At 44.4% G+C, this 14,547-nt stretch overlaps 1 protein-coding gene across 2 annotated transcripts; it reads left to right on the top strand.

The window, feature by feature from the left end:
- Window positions 1-1,959: 1,959 nt before the first annotated feature.
- HSP90AA1 (heat shock protein 90 alpha family class A member 1) lies at window positions 1,960-13,493 on the top strand. 2 transcript variants are annotated; one of them, XM_038405388.2, is made up of 11 exons: window positions 1,960-2,202; window positions 4,148-4,306; window positions 4,393-4,759; window positions 5,366-5,499; window positions 6,781-7,086; window positions 7,836-8,001; window positions 8,955-9,145; window positions 9,306-9,453; window positions 11,066-11,334; window positions 12,171-12,504; window positions 12,737-13,493. In XM_038405388.2, the coding sequence occupies exons 1-11, from the start codon at window positions 1,975-1,977 to the stop codon at window positions 12,844-12,846; spliced, it is 2,412 nt and encodes an 803-aa protein (XP_038261316.1). In that variant the 5' UTR covers window positions 1,960-1,974; the 3' UTR covers window positions 12,847-13,493. The 2 variants fall into 2 exon arrangements, with proteins under 2 accessions (XP_038261316.1, XP_043371769.1); XM_043515834.1 differs by lacking the exon at window positions 1,960-2,202 and adding an exon at window positions 2,957-3,071.
- Window positions 13,494-14,547: the final 1,054 nt, after the last annotated feature.

The raw sequence follows: 14,547 nt of genomic DNA, 5'->3' as shown, positions 1-14,547 counted from the left end.
AATGGATATCTAGTATGAGGCAGATGAGCCAGGGAGTTGCAATTTGTAACTTCTGTGGCCCTACATATTGTACTATTGTCTCTCTGTTTCTTTGGTCTCAACCCTGAAAGGTGCTGAAAGCCCACAATCCTCATTGAAATCAAGAGACCACACAAAAAATCAGGCCCATGGGCCCTGATCCTACAATCAATTCTGCTTATGTGGGTCAGATTGCAAGATCAGGATGTTAGACTGTAAGTAGAGTTGAAATATTTTTTCTATTAAAAAATCCTGTTTTTTCCAAATGTGACACATATTGAAAAAGGTGTCCACATTAAATGAAATTTCATTTTGGAAAAAAATCCAAAAAAGAAGTGATTAGAATGTGTTCACATGAAAGTCATTGTTTTTTATATTAGAAACATTTTTTAAAGGTCAGAATCAGAGCAAAATCTTTTAATTCTAAGTGGAACATTCCGATTGACTCAAAATGAATTTATTTTTGAATTTTGTTTTGTGGGAAATTTCAATGTTTTTTATTTTTTTTATTTTGTTCAGTTTCTGGGGGTGCTGAGCATCCACCCAAGGTCCCCTATCAGCCCCCTTTCCTTCCCCCAGCACCTGCCACCAGTCCGTGGGCCCTGCTGATCAATGCCTCCCCTCCCTCCCGCTCACCATGATCAGCTGTTTCACAGCATGCGGGGAGGCTCAGGGTAGATGGGGAGGAGGGAGGACATGGTGCGCTCGGGAATGGGGGCGGAATGGAGCGAGGTGGGGACTTGGGGGAAGAGGTGACGGGGGCAGAGCCAGGGGTGGAGCACCCCCAACCCTGGCAAACTGAAAAGTCGGCACCTGTGCCATGAGGGGTAGCAGCTAGGCAGAGGAGCACCAGTACAACCCAGTATGGCATACAGAGGGGAGGGCACCACAAGGCTGCTCAGCATGGTGTGCAGGGAGGGGTAGGGTTGCCAACCTTCCAGGATTGCCCTGGAGTCTCCAGGAATTAAAGATTCACCTTTCATTAAAGATTATGTAATGTGAGGAAAACCTCCAGGAATACATCCAACCCAAACTGGCCACCCTAGGTGCGGGGAGTGCTCCACAGCCATGTCACTGCAGCATGGCATGCCAGGAGGTTGCCCCAGAAACATGCAGTGCGGTGTGGCCCTGTGAGGGGGTGCCCCAAGGCCACGCACTACATGTACAGGGCTGTGCAGTGCAGCGTTGCGTGGGTGGGTGGCCCAGGGCCATGCAAGGAAACGTGAGGGGTCACTGCAGGGCCATGCAGGATAGCCTGGGGGGGACCCCGCAGGGGCATGCAGTGAGTTTAACATGCAGGCCGTGCCTCAGGCTAATGCACTGAAGTGTGGAATGGGGAGGATGTGCCCCAGGGCCGTGCATTGCAGCCTGGCATGGGGGGGAGAGGTAGCACCCCAAGGCCCTGCATGAAACGTGGCCTGGGTTGCCCCAGGCACCATGGTATGAGGAGGGACGGCCCGAGGCCGCGCAGAGAGCCTGGGGGGAAGGGCAGATGGAGGCGATGCTAACCCCCCCCTCTTGGCCTTGGCCGCTCTGATGCGGGGGGGGGAGGGTGGGAAGTGTGTGGCTTCTGGCTGCTTCTAGGACCTTCTGAGGGAAGCGGGGTGGGGGAGGGAGGCAGAGCAGGAGAGGCGGGACTTGGCGGAGGGAGACAGTCTCACGGGCCCCGCCTCCTTCTAGGACGTTCGGAGGGAGGGGAGAGGCTGGGGGCGGAGTTCGGGTTTGCAGAGAATGAAGTCACCTTGCGTTTTGCGCAGTCCGCCCCCCCCCCCCTTTCCCAAGCCAGCCGATGGCCGTTGATCTCGCGCAAGCGCATTTCCCACCCCCGCCTTCAGAGGCGACTGCTGGAAAGGGAGCGCGCGGGCGAACGGGGCTCCGGAGGGCGCATGCGCAGTCCTCTCAGCTAGCGGACAGGCGAGAAACGCGCGCGCAAACCGAGGCATTTCGTCCTGGCGCATGCGCATTTGTTCCCCAGCGGCTTCCCCCCTCTCTCGGCCCCTCCCCCCCGTGACGAAGGTTGGAGTCGTCACCCCCGGGCCTGTCAGTGAAGGTTCCCGATGGTTCTGGAAGGAGGCGGCGCCCGGGGTATATAAGGCGGGCGGGAGGGGAAGAATACCAGTGCTGTTAGTGCGGAGAGAGGAGGCCGGTGGACCGAGAGAAGCCGTTACCGCGATCGCCGCTAAGGTGAGAGGCGGAGGCAGCACTGACTGGAGGATCTATCCGAGCATGGCCCTCTCAGCGGCCCCTTCCCCGGCCCGGGGGAGGGGGGTGACTTGGGCTGATGCCGGAGGTCCTTTCGCGCCGCGGAGACCGGTAGCCCAGCTGGCGGGAGAGGGGACTGGCGGCGCGCTTGCAGGCCGCTGTAAGGGACGCAGGCAGCCCCTGCCGAAAGAGCCACCCGCAGAGCGGTGTCGGGCGGTGCGGGACGCGACCCCTAGGCGGCTGCTGCGGGGATTCGCGCTGGTTCCGGGGAGTTGCTGGGAGCGGAGAGACGCGGAGCAGACCGGCTCTGGCTTCACACGCGGAGGGGCCGGAGCAGGCTCGGGGAGCGGACCGGCTCTGGCTGTGCAAGGGCCGGCGGGCGGTGAGGGGGTCGGGTTCGGGGACGAGGCTGGCGCACGTGCGGAAGGGGGGCGAAGGAGACCGGCAGCGCGGGGAGGGGGGGGGGGCTGGAGAAGGGGCTGTCGGGGTAGCTCGTGTGGAGGCGGGTGTCTAGCGGGGCGGAGAGACGGGGACCGGCTTCGGAGGGGGGAGGGCGCAAGGGACGCGCTCTTGCGGCGAGTGGGTGGGGAAGGCGCGGGGGGTGGGGGGGGGGGAGAAGGCTCTGGCAGTTTCTAGAATCTGTTGCGGGACGGGGCCTGTAGGGGGCGCTGTGCCCCCATGTGTTGAGAGATTGCGGCGCTGATGCCTCCCTGGTTTCCAGCTCTACCTGCGGTCAACGGTACGACGTACAGTACTCGCCGCGGGGGAGGCTGGGATCTGAACTTGACCCGGTTCCGTGGACATTTGCGGTGCTTCTTATCGCGCTACTGCTTTGAAGAAGCACATTGCTAGTAAGGTCTCCCTCTGAGCATTAGGGGGATTCGGTTTAAGCCGGTACTGTAGCAGGTAAAACAGGGATGTGACTGTACCACTGGGCTCGCCAGACTGGCAAAACCTGCTCTTTTGCAGCTAGGATGTAACCAGTGGATTATATCAAGTGGCGCTCTTATTACAACTAATGTATAGCACCATTGCCTGGATGAGGGGTATGAGCAACAGAATGCCATTCTGTCTGTTAAACCGTCAGTGCGGTTGCACATGCATACTTTTGGGTTGTATGAGCTATCTGCTCTACAGCCTTGAGGAGAGAGAGCTCACAATTTGTGACTGATCACTAGGCAAAAAAAAAAAAAAAATTAAAAAAAAGAATCACACGGCGGCTGGAAACAATCACCAGATTGTGAGTTGTTCTTTCTGCCATTAGAAGGGTATATGTGTCGGTATGTTTTGCAAGTTATTTTCTAGTCCCAAATGTTGTATAAGGTCAAATTTAAATGCTGGAATTTCAGTTTAGTCTGTAATGCTAACTTTGTATATTCAGTCCTTGATTGCCCTAGATGCTCGGGAAAGTCATTTAGATTTTTTGACTTGTGTAAAAGTACATATATTTAGACAAACAAGGCAGAATATCTAGAAGCCAATTCAAGTATTCAACACAGTTTCACTTCTCCATTTCTAAATGGCTCCTGCAACTCTGAGGATGAAGAATCCTGAAAGATTCACAATATTGTCCTGAGTCCTTAAAAATGGATGGTAGCAATCGGGCAAATTGCTACTTAAAACTTTGTCCTCCTGAGGAGCAGAGTTGTGCTCATCCATCACTGCCAGGTCTATCTAGAAAAGGGCTATAAGAGTTGGAGTCTTCCTCACTGCCAGACGGAAGAGAATACTAACTGGGATTCTCTTACTCAGTCTGATATATTTAAAATGCTATCCATGCTCTCAGCAACCTTGTATCCCAAAATGGTGGTACTTGTTAAAAGAAGGTCTAGTGATTGAACATAAAACAGATGAATACTATGTGCTTGTTTTAAGAGTCTTTCTACAGAGCTGTCTTGCAGAGCTACAACTTCACATATTTCTACAGATGCCAGAAGCTGTGCAGACTCAAGACCAACCGATGGAGGAGGAGGTGGAGACCTTTGCCTTCCAGGCTGAAATAGCTCAGTTGATGTCTCTGATCATCAACACTTTCTATTCCAACAAGGAGATCTTTCTGAGAGAGCTGATTTCTAATTCATCAGATGTAAGTAATGGAAATAATTAAGTGACATTGCTATCTAAATGCAAGTAGTGTGTTGAGGGATCTGATAGTTGCCTCTTGTTTTGTAGGCTCTGGATAAAATCAGATACGAGAGTTTGACTGATCCAAGCAAATTAGATTCTGGAAAAGATCTGAACATTAACCTTCTTCCCAACAAGCATGATCGCACCCTTACCATTGTGGATACCGGCATAGGGATGACCAAAGCTGATCTGGTTAACAACCTGGGTACTATTGCCAAATCTGGCACCAAAGCCTTCATGGAGGCATTGCAAGCAGGTGCCGATATTTCTATGATTGGTCAGTTCGGTGTTGGCTTCTACTCTGCCTACTTGGTTGCTGAGAAAGTAACAGTGATCACCAAACACAATGATGATGAGCAGTATGCTTGGGAGTCTAGTGCTGGAGGATCATTCACTGTAAGACTTGATAGTGGTAAGTGCTAACATTCTGTTGCACAGGTAGCTCTAAAGCAGCCCCTCATTAATGTGTTTCCCCATATTATGGAAGGGTTTTGAAGATGGAACAGCAGTAGCATATGGTATCATTTTAGACTAAACTGCAGTTAAAACAACTGCTCCTCGGGATAATTTTTCAGCAGAGATTAAGAAACACTAATTCACAATTGTAAGTAAATTACAGTAATCATGCAGCAGTGGTCCTGCATTTCTCTTGTAAAAAGAATAAGAATGTGAGGTAGCAGTTCAGATCAGAAACTTTTATTTCAGAGGATAGCTCAACTACAAAGGGAGCTGTGATTTGTTTGTATGCTGCAGGAATTGTAGTTAGGGTGCATATCTTGTATTAAAGATCATGTGGTCTAAAGGAGGGCTAATACATTATTGTAAAAGCATGAGTGCAGGTGACCTGCCTGACACTATAGGAAGTAAGTATAAAATTACTATGGGGATAATCTTAAGCAAAGGTGTTAAATTAGAATCTTATTTCTGATCAAGGTGTAAAAACCTGACTAGTTAAACTAGCACCTTGCCAAACACGCTTACTGGTGCTTGCAGTAAAACTCTTAAATCTTTATTCCAGGGGAACCTCTGGGCCGGGGTACAAAGGTTATTTTGCATCTTAAGGAAGACCAGACAGAGTACTTGGAGGAAAGACGAATCAAGGAAATTGTGAAGAAGCACTCTCAGTTCATTGGTTATCCAATTACACTTTTTGTAAGTGTTCGGGTTGGAATGCTAACAGTAAATTAAACTAGTAAAATTTAATCATTTCAAAATGACCACATTATAATGTTTAGTGGTACAATAGAAGGTTTAGCCAAAGTATCTCAACAGTACAAAAATTTTAAAGTGATAGACCAGATTAAAAATCATTAATATACTAGTTTGTGTATTATATATAACATTTGTCTAAGAATCTCTTGCTTTTTCCTTACTTTCTGTTGGAGACTCCTGGGAATCAACATTGCTGTCTGACTTGGTCCTCTTCATACATTGAGTCACAGAATAGAGTAAAAGATGTATAACCTAAACATGATGGGCAGTGAGTGGCATAACACAGTACATCATTAAAGATGTACTGTTAAATCTAATGGCTTCAGTAAACTTTAGTTTCATATACAGAAGTCTTCTGTTTTTGGCGTTTAACTTTGTTTTGGGGTTTATTTTAGCAATTTCTGAGTTCTGTGTAGATGTCCAAAGACTAGGGTTTTTTTTCAGGGTTTTCTCATGGTCTGTACTGTAACAAAGTAATCTCTTTGTAGTGTTGTTGTTCCCTACTGCCCTCTAACATAGTACTGTTTCAGACCTTTAGTGTGCACCAGCAGGGTTTACATGGAACAATTAATATGCAACACATTAGTGAGCTTTAGAAATTACACCCATGTAGTCTGTATTCGTGGTCTGTGTAGACAGCCCCTTTGATACAAGTAACTAGTTCTGATGTTTTTCTGATCTTTATTGGATACAAGAAAAATGAAATCTGGATTTATCAGAGGTATGTTGTTGCTGTTCATCAGTTGAAACTAAAAATCAGAGTATCCTTAAAGTGTCTTAGAATGACTTAATAAATATTTCTCGTTCTGTCTTTTTTTTTAGCAAGGCTTTCAAAAATAAACTTGTTTTTGTTTTTTTCCCATTGCAAACCATGTCTAGCTATTCAGGATTGTGCTGCACTGCTATTTTTTCATTTATTCTCTATGCTTAAACACTGGGGTGCTACGTAACAGAAAACCAAGTGCAATATTGTATTATAAAAAAACAAAGGGGGGGACAATTTTATCACATTTCTACACTAAATCTTTAATTAGAAGTTAGGATGAGCAAGGGGAGAGAACTTGGTGGTTGCAGTATATATAGGGTATCCAAGATGGCTGTGACAGTCCAGCCCAAAACAGTTGAGGACATGGGCATGCATGGAAAGCTTATTATCAGGGCTTCTAACTCATATAACATGCTATGAAGTCAATCTTCCACTTAAATTTCTAATCTTTTTAGGTGGAAAAAGAACGGGATAAGGAAGTAAGTGATGATGAGGCAGAGGAAAAAGAAGAGAAAGAGGAAAAAGAAGAAAAGACAGAAGACAAACCAGAGATTGAGGATGTTGGCTCTGATGAGGAGGAAGAAAAGAAAGATGGGGACAAGAAGAAGAAAAAGAAGATTAAGGAGAAATACATTGACCAAGAGGAGCTCAACAAAACCAAGCCAATCTGGACCCGGAATCCAGATGATATCACCAATGAGGAATATGGAGAATTCTACAAAAGCCTGACCAATGATTGGGAAGACCACTTAGCAGTGAAAGTAAGTAGGACTCGTATTTGAAATTGAAATGTCTGAAAGCCCAATAGATCCTACTTCAGTTGTGTGCTTTGGGTGTTGTCTAAGTTTGTCATCTTAATAAAAAGATACCCAAGTACTTGAAGAGCTCTGCTTGGTTGAGGGTGATGAAAATTTCAGTATATGCCTACTAAAACTGCTGTTACACTGAGACAAAATTGCTGTAGCACTCAAACTTGAGGATATTCAGAGTTTTTCATATCACTTGATTTGTGCACATCTGAAACAAACTAGAAAGCATAGGCCTTGTAAAACCAAGTTAAGTTCTTAACCATAATGTAGGCAGCAGCATTTCTCAGGCTCTGATTGGTAAAGTTTCTCTACAGTTAGGAATCTTCTTTGACAATCAAGGTGAATATGTGCAAAACAAACTAAATATAATGGATGGTAGGTTCTTACGGCACCATAGGAGCCCTGCCTAAAGAGAATGGGGAACCTCCTGTAGAGTTCAAATTCTACAGTAGTCTGAGAACATCCCTTCCACTAAGCCCTGCTGATGGAGACTAGGAGAACAGCTTCTGACTCTTGCTGTGCTGTTGACTGACAACCTTGATTAAGAAAGCAATGCCATTTTATTAGTGAAGATGTCAAGAATGTCTCTTGGACGTCATAGCCCCAGCTAAGTGAAGTGGCCATGAATGTCTTCCAAACACTGTAAAATGCATCAAGCTCACTTTTTAAAGATTCTTAAACTGTGGCTTACTTTATTGCAGCACTTTTCTGTGGAAGGGCAGCTGGAATTCAGAGCGCTTCTGTTTGTCCCAAGACGTGCACCCTTTGACTTGTTTGAGAACAGAAAGAAAAAGAATAACATTAAATTGTATGTACGCAGAGTCTTCATCATGGATAACTGTGAGGAGCTAATCCCTGAATATCTGAGTAAGTAGGCCCTTGTTTGAGAAGTAACATTCCTCTGATCACCTGTCATGTACCTTGGTGGAAAAAATAGAAACACCTTTTGTGAGACCATAAATGGTGACTAAAATGTGATTGGCTTTTTCTTTAAGATGTGAATGTGGAAGCGTAAGACAGAACCAATGAAGAGGGTTATATTATCTGATTCTTTAAAGTTGCCTTTTGGAGAAAAGGAACTCCCTAGAGCAGAGGTGGGCAAACTGTGGCCCACAGGACTGTCTTGCCTGGTCCCTGAGCTGGCCAGGGAGGCTGGCCCCCAGTCCCTCCCCCGTAGCTATGCCACTGCGTGGACAGCGTGGCTTGTGCCCACACACCTCCCAGGCTTTCCAATAAGCCTGTCCTGCCACTCTGAGTGGCATGGTAAGGGGGAGGCAAGAGGTCCCCGGGGGGCAGTTAGAAGGGGCAGAGGTTGGGGGGGTGGTAGCAGGGCGTGTTTGGATTAGGAAGGGCCCCGGGAGCGGGGGATGATCAGGAGCAGGGGGTTGGATGGGGGGGTGAGGTCCTGGGGGGTCCCAGGTGGGGGCAGTCGGGACAAAGGGGGGGTGGATGGGTTGGGGGAGCTGGGGGAGGTGTGTGGATAGGGGTCAGGGATTCGGGGGGGGGGTTCTGAGGGGGGCAGGAAGTGGGAGAGGGCAGATAGGGGCTGGGGGCCAGCCTGTTTGCAGAGGCACAGGCTTCCCTACCTGCCCCTCCATACTGCTTTGCAACCCCGCTGTGGCCCTTGGGCCAAAAAGTTTGCCCACCCCTGCTCTATTAAAAAAGGCAAGCCTCTAAATTAAAATAAAATAAAATGAAAAAAAACAAAACAAAAAAACCTTTGACTGTGTATTTGTAATGTATCTAATTTATTAAGATTCTTTAATCTCATTGTAAAGCTTTCTCTTAGTTTGCAAGATTTGACACACACTTTCTTACAGACTTCATGCGGGGAGTGGTGGACTCCGAAGATCTACCTCTAAATATTTCCCGTGAAATGCTGCAGCAGAGCAAGATTCTGAAAGTGATAAGAAAGAACTTGGTCAAGAAATGCTTGGAACTCTTCACTGAATTAGCAGAAGACAAGGAGAACTACAAGAAATTTTATGAGCAGTTTTCTAAAAATATTAAGGTCGGTGACCGTAGTATTTTAGCAAGAACTTGGTCTGTTTGCATGGTGGTTTCTATCAATGATTTATATTATCTGCTTTTATTATTGGCAGTTGCACAATATGAGCATGTAGTCTGAAAAGGTGAGATTTTATATTTATAGCTATGTATTTTTTTTCCAGCTTGGCATACATGAAGATTCCCAAAACCGAAAGAAACTCTCAGAATTGTTGAGGTACTACACTTCTGCATCTGGTGATGAGATGGTCTCTTTGAAAGACTACTGTACTCGGATGAAGGAAAACCAGAAACACATATATTACATTACAGGCAAGTCAATTGCAACTACTTTCAACTTTGGTGTTTAAAAGCTTCCAAATGTACTAGACCTTTGCTTGTTATCTAATGACTCAGGCAGGCACCAGAACTTGTGCCATAGGTAGATGGTTTCCAACTACTTGTCCTATCTGTCTTTTTAAATAGTCTTGTTGTGGACTGACCGTTCTGCTCCATAGGCTATCATACCACATGCTGCATGTTGGGATTAGTCTATAATTGAACAAGCAAGCCAGCAATACAAAAACATGTATTATCACATTTCACAAGTGAGTCTTTCTCTAACTTAGAGCTACCTTTTTTAGTTTTTTTTAAACCCTGTCTGAAGCAAGGTTATTCCATTTAATCCCTTAGTAGTCATACGCAGGTGAACTCCACACAACAATATCCGTGCATGTTGGAAAATGCACAAGGAGGCAAGCTACATGGGGAATATTTATTTATTTCTCTTCAGAGCACCTGATGGAATCAGTGACAAGCATCCATGTTCTAAATGTCATGCTTGTGTATTTTTCATACTCATGGAGTTGACATCTGTGGGTCTTTGTTCCCAGTCTCTTGTCCAAGAATTAAGTAGCTGTTTTTTGAGAGAAGCAGTGCTGGGCACAAACAAAGTTTCTACTGGCATTTGTATGGCCCCAATTTATACCTTGCAAACATTCCAGTCAGGAATGTCGCCGACTGCTAGGGAGCCTCTGAAATAACAGAAGCAGTCTCCATATTTTTGCTATTCCTTATCTTTTGAATTTACTTTTTTGGGGGTGGGGGGGGGACTAAAATGATTTCAGGTGCTGAAGTAGAAGTTCTTGGTGCAATAGTCTCAAACTCAGCACACTTAAATTGGCTTCTTATGATCCCTGCGGTACTTCGCCTAGTGTTTGAGAATGTCTGTCTGTCTGAGAAATTAGAGATGTATTAAAAGTACAACATGCTAAATTCATGAGCTGTGATCTCTTCTGGAGTAGGTATTACCAATCTGCAGCTGCTGTCCTTCAACCATGGATTGCTAGGCCTTCATGATTAAGGGACAGGTATAACTTATCTTTCATCCTGATAAACACCAAGTTTTTAAAATGTTTCTATAAAAGGGCATGTGTGGCTTAGCATCCAAAGCCAAATGGCCTTAGGCAAAAGACTTCAAGCTTCTGGATTTCATGACTAAGTTCAGAGCTGCTCAAGGATAAGCCTGAACCTGTTGAGGGAGCAGATGCAAGCCTTTTTGCAGAGGACAAATAGGAAAGCCCAATGTTCTTTTAGGCTTGTATCTGACACATGGGAATGGAGACACCACTTTTGTAAGCAGTCCCACAGACAGATGACCTCAGGGTGGCTCAGTAGTGCACTTCACAAATTATTCTGGGCACCTTAGGCTGAAGTTGCAAGGCTCGTTTCCACAAGCACCAAAACAAGGTTAGCATTTTATCCAGTCTTCAATTTCCAGTAGTCTGTACAGAACAACCTGGCTGTTTGCTGCTCCACTGCTCTTCTGGGACAACTCAAGCTTACTTATATGAGAATCTCAGATACCTAGAGAAGGGACAGTTTCTATACTCATCTACTGTAGTCAGTTGTGGCTTAAGTTTAAAAAGTGGAATTCTTCTTTCAGGTGAAACCAAAGATCAGGTAGCAAATTCTGCTTTTGTGGAACGCCTTCGCAAACACGGTCTGGAGGTAATTTACATGATTGAACCTATTGATGAGTACTGTGTGCAGCAGTTAAAGGAATTTGAAGGCAAGACCTTAGTTTCTGTAACAAAGGAAGGTTTGGAGCTTCCAGAGGATGAAGAGGAGAAAAAGAAACAGGAGGAGAAGAAGGCAAAGTTTGAAAACCTCTGCAAAATTATGAAGGACATACTTGAAAAAAAAGTGGAAAAGGTATGATGAACATCTTGCTCTTTGTAGGCAGTCTTACCCCAACTGTACATCACTTTCCTGATTAGTAAGTTCTTACAGGCTATTGTGAGGAATGGTCTAAGTGTTAATGAGACTGCCTTTAGTCAGCACTTAAGAGCTCTAGCACCACAAGTATTGCTAGTTTATCATTCCTGTCTCATATGGAACACTTTCTCACTTCTCAGGGTTAAGTGTATGTTTTTAAGGCAAGGTGAAGAATGAGAAATGTGTAAAATAAACTGTTCTACTTAGTGTTGCTTGGCAAAAAGTATTTAATACTCCATGTCTCATACTAAAATTACTAGCTAGGTTTTTTTAAATAAACTACAGAATAATCAGGCAATCTGTGTGCCCCCTTATCCCTTTAGATGCAAAAAAGATTAAGGCATGACTCAACTACTAAAAGTCTGGTTTATTTGTTTGTGGGGTTTTTTTAATCCAACAGTAGTAACTAGCATATAGACTAATCGGTACAGTTACTTTCTCTCACCCACCAAAAAAAATAGGGTTGGAACATCTAGTTTTTATAATCAATTTGAGTCTTGTCAAGTGGTGGGAGACACTTTTTGGTTTCTAATCAGAGTGAAACAAGATTAGTCAGTTACTAGATGGTCCATTGGACTTTAAATAGTCAAAGTATCTTCAAATTCCATTTTATGATGTGGCTCTACAGATGTTGACTGCATCATGGGTCCTGCTGTATTTTGTCACTTAGCTTATGCAGGTACTCTAAACAATTGCTGCAATTCAACATATCTGTAGTATCTTAAACCCTACAGAAACCACCAACTTTGGTAATTAATGTTTCCACTCAACAGGTTGTGGTCTCCAACCGTTTGGTGACCTCCCCATGTTGCATTGTAACAAGTACGTACGGCTGGACTGCCAATATGGAGAGGATAATGAAAGCACAAGCACTGAGAGACAACTCCACAATGGGCTACATGGCAGCAAAGAAACACCTTGAGATAAATCCTGATCATTCCATCATTGAAACACTAAGGCAGAAAGCAGAGGCTGACAAGAATGACAAGTCAGTGAAGGATCTGGTTATTTTGTTGTATGAAACCGCACTCCTGTCCTCTGGTTTCAGTTTGGAGGATCCCCAGACACATGCTAACCGTATTTATAGAATGATCAAACTTGGTCTTGGTAAGTAAAACTATTGAATTTATAATCCTAGTTCAGGTGTATATACTGTTCTTGGGAGGAATTTAATGGCTGCAGATCAACATTTTTTTTTTCTTCAAATAATTGACGGTGCAGTTGAGTAATCAGTTTCGCCTATGATATGAAGGACATAGAAATTGTTTGTCCTGAACTGTAATATTAGATTAATATATTTCTGGATGGTCTTAATTGTACACTTGTGCTTTTTGTTCAGGCATTGATGAAGATGATGCTGCTACAGAAGAAACTAGCCCAGCAGTTGCTGAGGAGATGCCACCACTTGAAGGAGATGATGACACTTCACGTATGGAGGAAGTGGACTAAAATAGCCAGCGAGCTTACAGAAAATTGAGGATGTCCTTGGCTAATTTGAATAAGTTTTTTTGTATATTATGAATGTTACCTGCCAAAAAAATTGACACTATCTGCATTCCCTCTTTATATTTATTTTCAAAGATTGTTGTATCTTATTTTTGTTACATTGCTTTTTTTAGCTAATGTGAGATAGAAATGCCATGAAGGGAATGTTTTTTTTTCTTGGTGCATTAACACTGTAACACCCTAGACAGGCAAGGGAGTAATTATTTTGTCTGTAAGAGCTGGTTGCAGATGGCAGGGGTTTCGGCTTATTCTTTATTGCCAGAAATATGGGAGAAGTAATTTAATGTTATGCTATCTGGATGTTTAAAAGTTGTAATCTATTATACAGCTCCTCACTCACTAAACATGTCTGGCATACAATACCTAGTAACTAGGTATCTAGAAGAGCTGAAATATTTGGGGAAGCTTTAACCCCCATACTCCTATGTTTCAAAGTCTTGATGTTAAAATCTGTCTTTTTATACTGTAAAAGGATTTTGGATTGCACTCTACCATAGAATAGAATTCACTGTAAATCTTGTGATTTATGCAACTCTGCATGTACAGTTCAACCTTCAAGCTGTCTAGGAATAAAAGTGTTTATGAATGAATCTTATTTTTGAGGGAATGCAAGTTATTTCACTAACAGGTGTGGCAGTCATACTAATTGATGGTTTGGAAACAAGTGACCAATAATTGAAAGCCAGCAGTTTATTCTACTATCAGTTGCTGTCTACCTGTGGGCCTATACTCAAGTTCATTGTGTAGAATGACTTACCTCACCTCTGCATGATTTAGAGGTGTCCTGTGCGTGGTCTGCTCCCCACCTTCCCCTCTTCCAAGTCCTAACTTCAGCTCTCCAGCTGAGGTAATTGGTATCCAGATCTCTTTCCTCCTCCTCCTCCTCTCCCCCCACTCTCCACAGCATTGAAGCTGCAAGGGAAGCATCATGACAGCATTCCAGCCAACATGGTTTCACAGACCCAAGATATACCACTAGTGTATCCCTGAATCAGTATGGACCATGGTTACTCTGAACTTTAGCCTCCACACAACTTTATTTAAGCTTGGACTTAAAACACTTAAATTGTGGGAGTCAATATCCCATTCATGGGAACAGGCCTTGTTTGCTTTTTTTAAAGGGCCTGATGTCAATCATGCAGTAGGAAGGATTCCCTCACCTAAAGCAGCTGCTCAGCTTCATGCTAAACATGAACATTTAAGTGTCCAATATAATATTGGAAAAAGCTGAAATCTTTATCTGAGCTGCTGCTTCAAGGAAAAAGAAAAGGAGTACTTGTGGCACCTTAGTCTCGAAGGTGCCACAAGTACTCCTTTTTTTTTGCGACTACAGGCTAACACAGCTGCTACTCTGAAACCTGCTTCAAGGAAGTCATCTGTGCTTAAGTACACTGCTGCCTGGGGAAAAATTCTTCCCTTAAGTGGCTTTTTTTTTTTAAATAAAGTAGCTGAGAGGTGACCAGTAGCAGTGGCAGATGCCAACTGCAATTGCCTCCTGAATACGGGCTGCTTTTAGCTGACAGATCAGAAAGGTAATATCAAACAATGTGAGCGTCCTATGAATAAGTAGCTAAAGTTCCTTAAGTGGTCTCACAAAAATCCCTTAAGGGCTGGTGTCAAGGTTCCTTCCCCACTCTGAACTCT

Source organism: Dermochelys coriacea, chromosome 6, assembly GCF_009764565.3.
Source record: "Dermochelys coriacea isolate rDerCor1 chromosome 6, rDerCor1.pri.v4, whole genome shotgun sequence".
Lineage (NCBI taxonomy): Eukaryota > Metazoa > Chordata > Testudines > Dermochelyidae > Dermochelys > Dermochelys coriacea.
The sequence above is the reverse complement of the archived record's forward strand: the minus strand, read 5'-3'. Positions and strand labels throughout refer to the sequence as shown.

Coding starts and splice junctions, on each gene's coding strand:
- HSP90AA1 (XM_038405388.2), top strand. CDS start 1,975: ATGCGCATTTGTTCCCCAGCGGCTTCCCCCCTCTCTCGGCCCCTCCCC. Junction 8,002..8,954: donor GCTAATCCCTGAATATCTGA/GTAAGTAGGCCC, acceptor ACTTTCTTACAG/ACTTCATGCGGGGAGTGGTG. Junction 12,505..12,736: donor AATGATCAAACTTGGTCTTG/GTAAGTAAAACT, acceptor CTTTTTGTTCAG/GCATTGATGAAGATGATGCT.